This window comes from Electrophorus electricus, chromosome 4 (genome assembly GCF_041902795.1).
Source record: "Electrophorus electricus isolate QZ-2024a chromosome 4, ASM4190279v1, whole genome shotgun sequence".
Taxonomy (NCBI): domain Eukaryota; kingdom Metazoa; phylum Chordata; class Actinopteri; order Gymnotiformes; family Gymnotidae; genus Electrophorus; species Electrophorus electricus.
In genome coordinates this window covers 14,970,862-14,985,593 of record NC_137500.1, presented here as the reverse complement: position 1 = coordinate 14,985,593, position 14,732 = coordinate 14,970,862, and the positions used below count along the sequence as shown (strand labels likewise).

The following is a 14,732-nucleotide window of genomic DNA, read 5'->3' as shown; positions in this document are numbered from 1 at the left end:
CGGGCGATCGAGGGAAGGCGGATACAGAGAGAGAAAATCATGAAATCAGTAGTTGGTACTTGACGGGCAGTGGTATTTCTGGCGTACATTGTCAAATGTCAAATGAAAAAAAGTATATTTCTTGCTAAAAGTACATTTAGATTACATTTTTGTGATTGCAAGACTGTTGCTATTTTGACCATAATATGAATATATCGAGTCGATTTTAAGAAAAGTAACTTTGTTTGAGATTTGTTTAGTTTGTTGATTTGTTTGTTGTTCTCCTACAAAGGGGGAACCGGTGGGAGTGGGGGTTCAAGTGAATGGCGCAAGGCGGCAAACCCATTTACGCAGACAGCACAGTTGCTTTAAATATTTAGGAGCATTGCCCCATCTCGGCTTAGCTAGAATCTTTGTTTAAACGCAAAGACTGCTGGTAATTGGATGTCATGGCGCTGAACCCAAACATTTCAACATGAGTACTGAGCTCTGCTGACTTATAGGTAAGTTACGTTTTTGTTTAGGGATTAACAATGGCTTTTCTATCACTTGACATACATTAACGCTACCTATATAGCTCGTATATTCTTACCGGTATACGTTTCATTTCTTGATCATCTATTAAACTATTACCACGCGAGTAGGAGGAATTAGCTAGCGTAGCTCGCTAGCCATTTTTCGTGTCGTTCCGTTTCAACTTATCCACCATTTGTTTGTTATGAATGTGTGACCTTAATTAACTGATTACCTCAGCTTTAGTAATATTAAGTTAGTAATATAGTATGCAGTTGTTTTAAGACTAGTTTCCACAGTTATCATAAATCATATCATATCATATCATATATATGTTAACTGACACCTTTAGAAGTTTCCAGATCAAAGACTTTCTGAATTGCTCTCTCTCTCTCTCTCTCTCGCTCTCTCTCTCTCTCTCTCTCTCTCTCTCTCTCTCTCTCTCTCTCTCTCTCTCTCTCTATGTATGTGTGTGTATATATATATATATATATATATATATATATATATATATATATATATATATATATATATATATATATATATATATAAATCTTTGTTTTTAAAGACTGGAAATTACTGTAAACTAACACAAAGTCTGAAACCATGCTTTAATGTTAGCCCCTTGCAGTTCTTATCTTCTCTTGTACCTTCCTCATTATAAAAATCAATTACTGCCTTTTTCCCCCATGGAAGTCACAACATTCCTGCTATGGACAATATATTTTACTTATAGACTAGGCCTTTAAATTCTACATATTATAAAAATGGGTGTAATAATAATAATACAATTCACATAAAGTTAAGGTTAGGCTTGGTTACCATGTAAAATTTGTTTCTTAATGTAGTCCATGTACTTCTTAATTTGCAAAATTTCAGATTGAGAGAAACACAGCATCATGTCAGGGGGTAGTAAAGCCATCGAGCTGCAAATGCAAATGCGTCAGAATGCAGAGGATCTCCATAACTTCATGAAGGAGCTCGATAGCTGGGAGGCAGACATAAAGGTGAAGGATGAGGAGCTCCGTACAGGAAGCCTGGAGCAACTTCAGGTGCGTTTTCTGCCTTCTCGTCTCTTTGGCTACTCTTTGGCTGCTCCTGATCATCGACACGTTTAGCCGTGAACGTGAGCGTTTTTCATTAACACAGAAAAATCTCCCACCTGTGAGAAACAAGGATTACAAGAAACAAAGGGTCAAAAGCAAAGGCCCTGCCAAGAAGAGCCAACAAGAGGAGCAGAAGCCACCACAGAGAATAAAATCTTATGACTACCAGTCCTGGGACAAATTTGACGTGGTAATGCCCCTTTTTTCTTTTGTGACTCTTTTGGCATTCTGTCTAAGAACATGGAATTGGTGCCAAAAGTGCAAAGTTCCCATTGTCATTGAGAATGAATGGTGTCTTTGTTACAACACAGGATAAGGCCCTTGAGACAGTGGACAAGGAAGACAGCCCAGCTGATTCAAATGACTCAGACTTGGAAGAGGTGCAGGTGGACAGAGAACTAGCTATGAAAGAGAAGGAGAAAGTAAGGACACATTTAAGGTTTCTGAATGACCAAAATTGCAGCGCACTGGCACTAAGGAGTGTGTGTGTGTTTTCTCTCTTGAAATTTGTACACAGAGCTCTGAAAAATCAGTCAATGACCTAGACTACCAAATTTATGATACTTGGAGTATATAAATAAGGGTATTTTTCCAGCAAAATGTAAAGAAGAAAACAGTCATAAGAAAGTAGATTTGGGGAGAACAAATAATTTTTTGTTTTAACTGACTATGGAGCCACTTTAAAATGATTTGGTTTCACACAAAGAGCAGTTTGCATATTAATTGTTAAAATCCATGTTTAAAATAAATGGTATCTCAGGGCAACAAGTTCTTTAAGGAGGGAAATTATGACACAGCTATCGAGTGCTATTCCAGAGGGATGGTTGCTGACCCATACAACCCTGTTCTGCCAACCAACCGAGCAACGTGCTTCTTCCGACTTAAAAAGTAACAGCTGTGTTCACACTCTATTACATTCTTCATATCATGGTCCTTTATTTTTTAAGATAATGTGGTCAGTGCATTTTCCAATACATTCAGGTTAACCATTGCCAGTATTTGCAGACATGCTGGTGTGTATGTTGTAGGTATGTGGTTGCGGAGTCTGACTGTAACTTGGCTATAGCGCTGGACAGCAAATATATCAAAGCTTATGCTCGAAGAGGGGCTGCTCGTTTCGCCCTTCAGAACCTTGAAGGTGCTCTAGAAGGTGAGGGCCGTTAACTTTTAAGCATCAGTTTTATGTATAGAAACTTAGAGAAAATGCTAGTCCAAGCTGTGTTCTTATCATGTCTCTTGAATATGGCCTACTGAATACAGCAGGCCGTTCTGTGGTTGTGTAAATTGTTTATTAAAATATTGAAGCATGTCAGAAAATGCCATCCCATTGCGTTAATCTGATTTCTACAAGATTATGAAATGGTTCTGAAGTTGGACCCTGAAAATCTAGATGCCCAGAACGAGATAACGAAACTGAACCAGGTTAGTGCCCTCCCATCTGCCCACCCTGCAGTAACTACTTCCTGTGCTTGTAGACAGTAGCTAGTCTTGTGCTGAGTTGTTAATCTGGCCGGCTTTCTACTTCTCAGGCCATACCATCCCAAAGGCAGAAAGACGATGAGGTGAAGAAGCATGTACCAGAAGTGCCGCTTGCTGTGGCTTCAGAACCAAACTACGTGGCGCAGGAACAGCTCAGACGTCAGGAGGCAGCGGTGCAGAAAGACCGGGTGAGCGAAGACCCGAATGAAGGCCTCAGTCAAAGGTCCATGGTCATGAGTTTGGGTTGGTCTTGGTACTGGAACCCCATGATGAGGCATCCTCACCCTTACAAGACCATGCTTGCAAGAACCTATAACGAAACCCCACTGTTTGCACACTTAGAGTCTGTATTGGTCAAACCCGTGTTTTGCTGTTGGCTACTCTCGTAGGGCAACGCATATTTTAAAGAGGGGAAGTATGAGGCAGCTGTAGAATGCTACAGTAAAGGGATGGAGGCTGACGCTACTAATGCTCTGCTCGCTGCCAACAGGGCCATGGCTTACCTCAAGCTTGAGAGGTATGTGCTTCTCATGTGGACATCAATCAAGTAAAATTTGCCCAGAACAATTCACCTTTTGATTATTTATGTTTTTAAATATGCATAAAATTCTGTAGTTACACAAAATTAGATTTCAATTAGAGTAATCAGATTAGAATATAGCATTTTCATGTGATTGAAAATATCATGAGAGGTATGTATCCTTTTTTTTCTCATGCTCGTTTGCATGCAGCCTGAGCATCTCCTCTTGTTTGTGGGTTAGGTATGCTGAGGCAGAGCAGGACTGCAGCAAGGCCATCACTCTGGACAGCACCTACTCAAAAGCTTTCGCCAGGCGTGCCACAGCCAGAGCTGCTCTGGGGAGACTCTCTGAAGCCAGGGAAGGTCTGGGTTCCACCTGCCTGTAATTCCGTATAAGTAAACAATAAGTATTCAAGAAAATTCAGCATTCATTCCATTGTTTCTAAAGGTTTGCATTGTGTGCAGTAATACGGAAAGCAACTAAGCAGATTTTTACCGCTGAACACTTTTAAAATGTTTTGACTCTCTGTGCTTGGGATGTAAGATGAAAGGTACCTGACCTGATAGCACTATGCTTGTTTTAAGAAAGGATTGTCCTAAAATGATACTGATGATTCTGTAGTTCAAAACCCATATGCCACACTAATTGTGTTCTTTTTGTTGTTCATGTTAAGATTTTAAACAAGTGCTGAAACTTGAACCTGGAAACAAGCAGGCGATGTCAGAGCTTAAGAAACTCAACATGGTAACCTCTGGACTTTCTGTGGTATCACAGTTTTTGAATTTTAGGACTGTGTAATACTGAAAAAATATTTTTGTTTGTTTAAGCAATTATAAATAATCAAAGTTAGTTAATTCACTTAACCGTGATGTGTGCATATCTATACATTCACAGTGTGCTCAATTATCTGAACATTAGGAATAATATAATTAGTTTTAATTCCTCTTTTTACTTTCTTTATTAGTACCTTCAAATGCTGGACTATGACAGGAAATAATATGGAAGCATTACTTAGAGCCTTTTTGAGATTACTAAAGAGGCCAGTGCCATACTTGTATAGTCATTAAAATTGTGTGGCCTTGTGTATTTGCATATTAATAAGGATTTGACAGCTGGTGGGCAGCAACAAGCAGATGCCACAAGAAGAACAATTCAGCCAGTCAACAAACCAGAACATCTCAGATCTACCGTGAGTCAGTCCCAAATCATCACAGGCTTTTCTCTATTTCAGCAGCTTTTATACATTTAAATGAATCCTGAAGGTCTGTATTACTTGTTTTATTCAGTGAAGCTTGTTATAGCTGATATCTTTCCATTGAATCCTTTTACACATTTTGCATTCTGGCTGCAGTTACATGTACATTCAGGGGGCTCTCTGTAACCAAGCCTGCTAGTTACTAGAGGAGACAGAAGAGGCACCTGTTGAAAAATGTTTTAGCGATGTAAACAATGAGACAACCTTTGACACTTTGCATATGAATGTCTGAATCTGTTCTGTCTTGGTTCTGTCTCTGTTCTGATACAATAGAAACCAATGAAAAGAATAGAAATAGAGGAAGTTGGTGAAATGCTCACCCCCTTAGTGGTTCCTCAGAGAACCACAGGTCCTGGGAGCTCTTCCACATCTGAGCTGGTGGCCACCATACCAGGCCTTTACTCAGAGGCTCAGGGTGAGGCCTCTCCACTCTCATCCTCTCCCTCTGCCAAGATCCAGAAAATGGAGCAGCTGTCAGACTTTCACTCATTGCCTCCAGACAAGTATGGGCCTCATTCAGTTTCATCACCTTTTACATGTGAACTCAACTGTAGTAAAACATTCAAAACATTTTTAAAAGCATTGCAGGGGTCCCAATGGTCATGGAATTTCTGGAATATTGAATTTTAAAGTCTCTTCCACACATGGAAAGTTGGGGGATTTTATCAAGTTTGGGTCAAGTCATGGAATATGAGGGGAATTTTGGTTGCTATTTATAAAAATGTTATTCTCACCCATTTCCCATATTGTGTGAGTGGTTGCTTTGCTTACTTGATTACTTGACTAATTTGCTATTATTCTCTGTGTATTATATGTTAACATGTATATATTGAACTCATCCTCTTTATTTGCTTACAGAGGCGCAAATGGGAATTCTGTTGAAAAAACTAAATTATTACAGACAGAGGATAAAGTTGCTGGTTGCATGGAGCAAACTTCACCATCGTCATCCTCATCTTCCTCTTCAGTCAATCATGAAGTCATCCCTCCATGTCCTACAAACAGCTTTCAGCTAGAGGCAGATTTAAGGAAGATTGGTGATCAGCCTGAAGCCAGATATAAATATTTGAAGGTGGATAACACCTCTCAGCATTACTAAGTCTTGTTGCTGGTTCTTAATTTTATACTTTTTAAACAGCCAGTTCTGTTGTACTGGGTCAAATACAATGGTGTGTTTTCAATGTTTTATTTCAGCAAATTCAGCCTGATGCCTATCAGAAGATTTTCCAGAACTCTCTGGAGCCGGACATTCTTAATAAAATTTTGAAAGTACTTCAAAGCTTTTACATCAAGTAAGAATTGTATCCATTTCAAATTTATATTCAGACTTGCAGGGGAACATTTACTACCTTACAGATATGTTTAAATAGCATACACCATTATGTTCAGTGATTGATTACTTGATTAAGTACACCTGCTCTATAACTCTTCCTAACAAGCTGCTATTCATTTTACTGTAAATTGCAATACACCATTCCTGGTACCACCCTGCAACACTACTGAACAGCAGGTTTTGGATTTTTATATACATTTACACTGTATGCACTTATAAGTATTGTTTATGCAAGCCCTTATGAACAAAACATACACTGATGATTTATAGTTGTGTACACAAAATATGTATACATCGCCTGTCATTGTTGTTGGTTGTGGTGGTGGTGGTGGTGGTGGTGGTGGTGGTGTAGTTGCTATTAATAATTAACTGGTATTTTGTAAAAGAGGCCACTGGAAACGCAGCTTAGTGGTGTAGCTCACAGGAAAAAAGGCCATCAGTTCGTTAGCTATTACCTAGTAAACTGGCAACTTTGTATATTTAATTTTATTTTAGGGTTGTATTATAAATGTGTAGTAAAATTACTGTCTAGTAAAAGTACTGTCTAATTATGTAATCTTAATATTTCTTTTATTTTTTCAATGTCTTAAGGAATGAGGAACCATCGGTCATATTGGCAATTCTGAACAGTTTGTCAAGTGTGAAAAGATTTGACATGGCTGTCATGTTTATGTCGTCTGCTGAAAAGAAAGGTATTCTATTTCTTTATATTTATAATATCCCAAGATTACCATTCAACCTCTCTGGTTGTATTGTACCCCATGACCCCGGTGTCCAAGCCATGCACATTCACCAAACATCCACCTGACACATTCATCACTGGCTGGCCTGGAGAAATTAAAAAATTGGGTTGTGTGTGTAGTTTGCTAAATGAGAGGTTTGTTTCTTAGCACTAGTAGTCTTCATGTTGTACAAACGTGTGGACCTCAAGCTACACACATCCCCACTGTCTTTATAATAGCCGATATGGCAATAATCTGTCATGGGGTAAGTCTGTCATAGGGTACTTTATGCATTTATATTGCATTTATATTCCCAGCATACTTTGTACTTTAATATTACATGTTTCCAAACATGGTAATCTGTGATCAAGGCCAGTCATACTGTCAGTGAATTTTAATTACATATCGAGTTTCTGTTTACGTCTGTAGGAATGACAAGTTAAAGCTACACATTACAGAATGTAGGCTTACAATCAATAAAGTAATAATACTTTATTTTTGACAAGTTGTTATTAATCAATTACTAAATTATAATAAATTATTGCCAATGACTTTCTCCTTCATTAGTTTCTTTCTCTCTCTCTCTCTTTCATTGAGATATATATATATATATATAAATGAAGTGCAGTGGGTGTAAAACATGTTACTCTAAAAATTTATTTTTTTACATAGCCATGTCACAGCTAAATCAGACTTTTACAGTAATAATTTATATTAATTTACAATTATTGTAATTATGCATTGTTTTTAACACAAAGTGGAATTAAAAAGTGGAAAATAAAACTAACCATTGCTGATTATTAGCTTTTTTTCTTTGTATCTAGTTTCTTAGAACTGTTGTATTAAAAACTAAACAGAAAAGTCTAAATTAAACAAAAAGCTTAATCTGTTGATAGAAGAAAATTGTAATTATCAGCCAAAAGTCTAATGTCAAACCAATAACAATACATTCTAAATTATTTTTGGCAAATGACACATTGGTTGCTGATGCAAATGCACGTCTTGTGCCATGTATTCTATTTATAACAAGTTAAATGTTTGTATTACATTTCTTTACTTTTCCGTAAAAGTGAGTTTTCCTTTTTTCTCTCAGTGTTACAGGAGTTATTTGAGTGTGTTTCACACGCTGGGCTGAATGATGTCTCAGTCCAAGCCCTAAAGAAGAAATATGGAGTATAACCTCGGTCTTCAGGAGGGATTCACTGCACTCGCCTCTGTATCAGTGGCCATCAGAAAACTAAAACTGAAGATACCAAGTGTATCTGACTGTACAGCAGTCATATTGCTAATATTCTACAATGACTTCTTCCATTTAACTTCCAAATTGAAGTTGTCAGTAACTCTGAAAAGGTATTTTACACCCAAAAGGATGCAAAAGAAAGTTGTTCCTCACTTTTTATTTTAATTTGAAGCAATTAAAATGAATATACACTTCCTTTAACATTTTGGGCAGTGGTTGTGCATGCACTATCTCTCATAAGAATGTGTTACTTCAATTAAACTAAAAATGATCTGTTCTTCCTGAATGAAATAGCAAGGTGGAAAACTGTCAAGTTTCACAAAAAAGAATCTAGGATAATTGAGTTTTCTTTAGAGAAGAAAAAAGTTCAGATGTGTTTAAGGACAGTAGATGGCAAAAGGTGTCTGTCGAACTTTGTTAAAGGCTTCAGGAGTGATTTTGGCTCATCAGATCTGTTCTGCAATTCATTGTTTATTTCAGATCACATTATATAAAAAAGTTCAACAAACCAATTGAAAAACCCTGCACTTACAAATTTAAACAGAAGGCACTGTTATTAAACCAGCTGTTAAGGATGGATTTGTCATTTGGAAAAGGTCCTTTGCAGAAAGGAAGCAATTGCACAGCTTTCTGATACCAGACTTTATAGGCAGAACAGCTGACATCACCTCACAATTACAGTCCTCTATTCAGTCCATTATTCATGCTATTTCAACAGGACACCTCCATGATTCTGTATGGAATCTTACTATAGATGATCATCACTAGCCATTTCTGTCTTCTCCCCAAAATTCATAAGGAAACAATCCTGGATGTTCTATTGTATCTGCTTGTTCCTGCCCAACAGAAATTATATCCCAGGTTTTCACAAAGTTTACTGCCTCAGGTTTTGTTTTGTTTTTTTTAGCTCCTTTTGTCAGATGTTTGTATGGTATAGTGAACTACACTTATAAGCATTTCATAAGTTTTCACTTTTTATTGACAAACACATCCAGTTTAAGCAAAGACACTTCTTTTTTAAGACTTCTGCAATTTGCCTTGGCATGCTGGACATCATCTTCTGGGCAAAATCTTGACTGATGAAAACCCATTCTTGCCTAATCATTGCTTGGAGTTGATCACAGTTTCTGTGTTTTTGTTTGTCCACCCTCTTTTTGAGGATTGACCACAGGTTCTCAATGGGATGGAGGTCTGGGGAGTTTCCTGGCCATGGAGCCAAAATTTCAATGTTTTGTGCACTGAGCCACTTGCTTATCACTTTTGTCTTGTGACATGGTGTTCTGTCATGCTGGAAAAGGCATTGTTCATCACCAGACTGCTCCTGGATCATTGGGAGAAGTTGCGCTTTGAGGACGTTTTGATACCATTCCTTATTCATGGCAATGTTCTTGGGCAAAATTTTGAATAAACGCACATGAATGGTCTCTGGTCTCAGGATACCTCACTGTTGGCATGACTCAGGGTAGCGCTTACCTTTTCTTCTCCAGACAATCATTTGTCCAGATTTCCCAAACAGTCTGAAGGGGGCTTCATCAGAGAAAATAACTTTACCCCAGTCCTCTGCAGGCCAATCCTTATACTTCCTGCAGTCTGTCTTTGATGTTTTTTTTTTGGAGAGAAGTGGTTTCTTTGCTGCCCTACTTGACACCAAGCCATCCTCCAAAAGCCTTTGCCTCATTGTGCATGCAGATGCACTCACACCTGCTTTCTGCCATTCCTGAGTAAGCTCCGCACTGGTGGTGACCTGATCCTATAGCTGCATCCTCTTTAGGAGACAGTCCTGGCGCTTGCTTGATTTTCTTGGGTGCTATAACAGGATAGCGGGGCAGATCAAACAGAAGGCGATTCAGGTAGTAGTTATGCAAATTATTTATTTTCCCAAAAATGTCCAGTGACAGGGGCATGATGCCGTAAGCAGACAAAAATAAATTAAATTCCAAAAAAACTGCCAAAGGGAAAAAAAAAAAATTAATTTAGTAGTCAACAACAACAAAAAAGAATAAACCAAAATAAAGGTAACTTAACATGCATTCCAGTTATGACATTCAATCAACGTGTGTCTCTCTCCTACCTCCCAACACCGCTCCTTATATATAGTCTTTGCCCCTTAGACCGGACCATTCCGGATACGTAAATAACTCATAATATTTCTCCCCTGTGGTTCAAAATAAAGCCTATCATTTAAAACATTTTCCCATTATCCAAACATTTCCTTATTAAAATAAATATACACATATCCAAACACAGAGCCATTAATCAAGATTTTGTCCTCCCCCTTTCTACTTGGAAAAAATCACCTGCTACAATTACTCCAATAACATTACAAATCCACCTCAATTCTGGGCACGACTCTTTTGACTCGTCACCCACAGATATTAAGACTGTCTGCACTTGTATTAACTTTATACTACTACTAACCCCAATAGTTAGTACAGCTGCAAAAATGGCACCATCCTATGCAAATCTCTTTTTTGGATTTGCTGAGAAGCATTTTTGAACAATATACCTGACCTGTACCCTTAGTATTTCTGAGATACACTTTTGGTACTGCTACATGCACATTTGAAAAGCTCCAACTGTTTATTTCTTCCTTCTCAATGTTCCACACAGCTCTACTATACACATGGCATACAGTACATCCTATCATGCGAATAAACCTTTTTAGGATTTCATTAAGTCTTAAAATTCTGGTTTAATTACCACCATTTGTTATAAATCTACAGACACACTCGTTCCTATTTGCAACAACTCTTCACATTCCAAGCCCTGCAAAAACTATATCCTTTACATAGACTTTTAGTGCTTTTGCAGACTTCCTCCAGAAAATTATGAAAATGTGAATATTTTCATAACTAGAAGTCACAGATGATGCATTTATTGGTCTTATGACAAATTATTCCTTGGGTGCTCAGTTATCATGATTTTTTTTTCTTTTATTATCTTGGAGGATTTTAAAGTATTTAAGTATAATATTAGCCAGAGACTAACCTTTTGTAAGGATCCACTAAGCAACCAACGAGACAAAAACATTTAAAACACACTCAAGTGTACATGCTAATGCTAACTTGTAGAAAAACAAATGATCTACCCTCTCAGAACTTTAGAACCCCATGGAATGAATGTTATGATTTAACATCTAATGGTAAGCTTTTTGCTCTGGTGGTCACCGAGCTTTTGTTCATTCCAGGTACTCCCAACCCTTACCATGACCTCATAGTTTCCTCCGAGAACTCACTGGTATCACCATCTGATGCTGCCCATAGCCTGGGCATAACTTTGGACAACCAGTTGTCATTCTCAACTCATTTCAAATTTAACGCGGTCTTGCAGATTGCTCCTTTGTAACATACGAAGAATTCGGTCCTTTCTCTCACAGAAAGCTGCCCAGGTGCTTGTGCACTCTCTTGTGATCTCAAAGTTAGACTACTGCAATTGGCTACTTGCTGGTCAGCCGTTTCTACAGTTCTTTCATCTGATTTGACCATACATCTTGATTCTGCAGCATCTGAGATTTCCAGATGTTCTGACACTACTTTCCTGTTACTTGCCTTTTTAGCCATTGTGTCAGCATAATGGCCCAAGTCAGGCTGATACTTCAGAAATAGCATATCAAGAGTCTCAGTGACTGTCCTAAGCAAAGGCTTCAGCTGTTTATTATAGCACTCAATATAGAGAAGGGCATTTTCACTGTACTCATAAACAAATCTGATTAATCAGATTCCATTCTAGCATCTGAAAATGGATTATGGAAATGGTCCCATCAGATATCAGGCTCTCTAACAGTGTTACAAATGCTGGCAGAGAAGATTCTGCAGGAGTGCATGAGGGAGATGCTAATAGTGTCACTGCAGTCTGTATCACTGAGGATGACACCACTAATGAGGTCACATGTAGCAGAGGAAAATGTGGGTCTTATCGATTCCAGTCAAAGACTCTGCTATGAAACAGCTGGAATACCTGAATACACCATACATGACCATGCATGAGGTATAACAGGTCTAGTAGCTAAAGTCCTCAGAAAAACAACTAGTCCAGGAGGTGTTTCTCTGATTCCAATCTAGAAAGGTCAGGGACAAGGAACTGTGCATCAATTTGTATCCATTATCTTTCCAAACTTATTCACCTTTTTGCAGAGGAGTCCATTAAGAACCTGCTGCTGTATTTGCTGAATCCCAGGTCAAAACCTTCACATGTGGCAAGGCCACTTCATGCTGCTTCAAGGCTCAAGAGCTGATAATGAGGTGTGGAATAGTGACTTGGACAGGCTGACTTCTGCAGGTTCTGGTCAAATGAGGGATCCTGTGGTTTCCCTTGCAAAGCTTAAGCACACTTTCTGCATGAGGGATCGTGACATCACACCTTATAGTGTATCACCAACACCTTCCCACAGGGCAGGTATTGATGATAACTTTGAAATTCACACTCAGTAGTGAATCTGCCCAGCATGCCTCCTTAGATCTAGAACCTGTGGTTGTGAAGATTCCCTGGCAGGTATGAAGGTCTTTATTTCCTAAAAAGGGTTCTTGACATTGTTTTCTTCTCATGTTTTTGTGTGTGTGTATTATTATTACATCATGTTCCTTAAGTCAGATATTTTCATACACCATCTTGCAGGTCTGTTTTCTGTTTCTTCTAATAAAAGGTAGCTTCAAATAAAGCCAAATGAAGTGTGCTCAGAAAACTCTGATTCTAAAATTCTTTTAGATGTCTGCATATATAAAACTTGTGTGAAGCAGTTTCTTTGTTACTTGTATATATTTTTATGTACATATTTTATAATGAAAGCAGGCAGACTTTATCAACTTACCCAGAAATTAGTATTCACCCCAAAACTAGGTTCAGTTTGGTGCATTCAGAACCTGCTGCACATATAAAAGTAACAGGGCATGCATCTGCTGATATAATACTCACCAAGAAACTGATTTTATATGACCAGGTGATTAATTCTGTGGACTCACATACACAAGATGTCCAGTGATTACAATTGTTATAAAGCACCCACCATCTAACCTACTGTATACATGATTGCTTTTATATATGTGCATGCAATCGTCCTGTTCTCTTTTAAAACATGGTGTTAATGGTCATTAATGGTGTTATGTGACATGCATCTCCAATTTGCTTTACTTTTATTGAATTAGGGTAGCATATAGAGGCCAGGTGTCAATATAGCAAGCTTTTTTTTCAAAGAAAGCTACACAGCATGATTGGAGCAGAAGTGATGAGGCAGGGCAGAGCCAAGACAAATACATGGGGTATGAACATAATGAAGAAACACTGGAGAGACAATATGAGGAAGTCAGCAAAAAGATATAAGAGCAAGAAGAGGCTTAGAGCAGGAAAAACACTTCAGATAGAACACACTGGTACCATTGATGATCTTGAGGGAGAGGAGGAGCACAACAGGGAAGGGTGATTGGCAGGGGGCAGCACCTAGCAAGTTTGCTGGACCACCAGGTAAGATTATTACTCATCATAACAATATTAACTTCCTGTTTGTAGGATATAAAATTAATATGAATTAAATAAACCATGTGGAGACAAGCATTTTTTATACATTTTCACAGATATTGTTCACAAGAGTAGTTCACAAGAATGTTGAGAAAATTCCACATTTTTATAATTTAGATATTATTTTCATAAATATCTAAATTATGAAGACATTTATTTCAATCAGCAACAACATACATTTCTAGATAAATGTTAATGTCAGTGTTTGTCAGTATTCACCTGGCATTATAGTGTTTGTGCCACCCTATGAAAATCACTGGCTACCCCATGGAAATTTTCTGCTGGTACCCCTGGCTCAGAGTCAGAAGAAGAAGAGAGTTATGCAATAGGAGATGAGGGCAAAGCACTAAAAGAGACTGAGGCTGGTGTCTAAAATCAGGAAAGGAGACATGGGGTCTGGAAGTTAAAAGATATTGCTTATAAAGGACTCCCACCTACATTTCAGGACCAGCATAGCATTTACTTTGTGGATGGAAGCTTATTGAAATATTTACTTGATAATGGAAGCAAGTCCCATTTCAGACACTTTGATATGATTGTTTACCAGACAAATCTGTATGCATTGTTTAAGGCAGCAGTAGATAACCTGTATAAAAATAACTTTTTGTCATAATTGCCAAAACTGTCACTATGTCCTGACAGTATAATATGAGACAGATAATTTGTGAAAAAAATCAGGCTTTTCTGGTTCCACCTAGTTTTCCTAATGCCACTTGCAAAAATCCACTGTGCAACCATTCAGAACCAGGAGATGTGTGACAGTGTCAATCACTGGTTGTGTATGCTCTCACTTGGTCAATTGGAATCAGTGAGCAGCTTCAGGACCCTGTAAAAGCAATGGAGGATAAACACCCACCATAAATGAAAAAAATTGTATTAAAGTATTAAAGACAAATTAAGTACAGCAAGCTAAAAAGAAAGAATTAGGCTGAGCACAAGATAAAGCAAGGATAAACATTTGATTACTTACGGTAACATTCTGAATCACATTTCACACTTTACTGTGATGTTGCAGTTGGGATAATGTTAGCTTGTTTCCAGTAGCTAAGGCTACTGGTTACCATTATTCTAAA

At 38.0% G+C, this 14,732-nt stretch overlaps 1 protein-coding gene across 2 annotated transcripts; it reads left to right on the top strand.

Annotated features, from left to right (window-relative positions):
- The first annotated feature begins 56 nt into the window (after window positions 1–56).
- Window positions 57–12,883, top strand: rpap3 (RNA polymerase II associated protein 3). 2 transcript variants are annotated; one of them, XM_027023014.3, is made up of 17 exons: window positions 57–482; window positions 1,372–1,544; window positions 1,642–1,788; window positions 1,910–2,020; window positions 2,359–2,486; window positions 2,627–2,748; window positions 2,950–3,020; window positions 3,128–3,265; window positions 3,467–3,594; window positions 3,839–3,960; window positions 4,272–4,342; window positions 4,701–4,787; window positions 5,127–5,356; window positions 5,712–5,925; window positions 6,048–6,145; window positions 6,778–6,878; window positions 8,002–12,883. In XM_027023014.3, exons 2-17 carry the CDS (start codon window positions 1,392–1,394, stop codon window positions 8,085–8,087), a joined length of 2,007 nt encoding a protein of 668 aa, XP_026878815.2. In that variant the 5' UTR covers window positions 57–482; window positions 1,372–1,391; the 3' UTR covers window positions 8,088–12,883. The 2 variants fall into 2 exon arrangements, with proteins under 2 accessions (XP_026878815.2, XP_026878814.2); XM_027023013.3 differs by having other exon boundaries at window positions 4,272–4,363.
- Window positions 12,884–14,732: the final 1,849 nt, after the last annotated feature.

Excerpts from the sequence above, each read along its gene's own strand:
- rpap3 (XM_027023013.3), top strand. The coding sequence starts at position 1,392 with ATGTCAGGGGGTAGTAAAGCCATCGAGCTGCAAATGCAAATGCGTCAG. Across the intron at positions 1,789-1,909 it reads CCTGGGACAAATTTGACGTG|GATAAGGCCCTTGAGACAGT; the intron begins GTAATGCCCCTT and ends GTTACAACACAG. Across the intron at positions 3,021-3,127 it reads AGATAACGAAACTGAACCAG|GCCATACCATCCCAAAGGCA; the intron begins GTTAGTGCCCTC and ends TCTACTTCTCAG.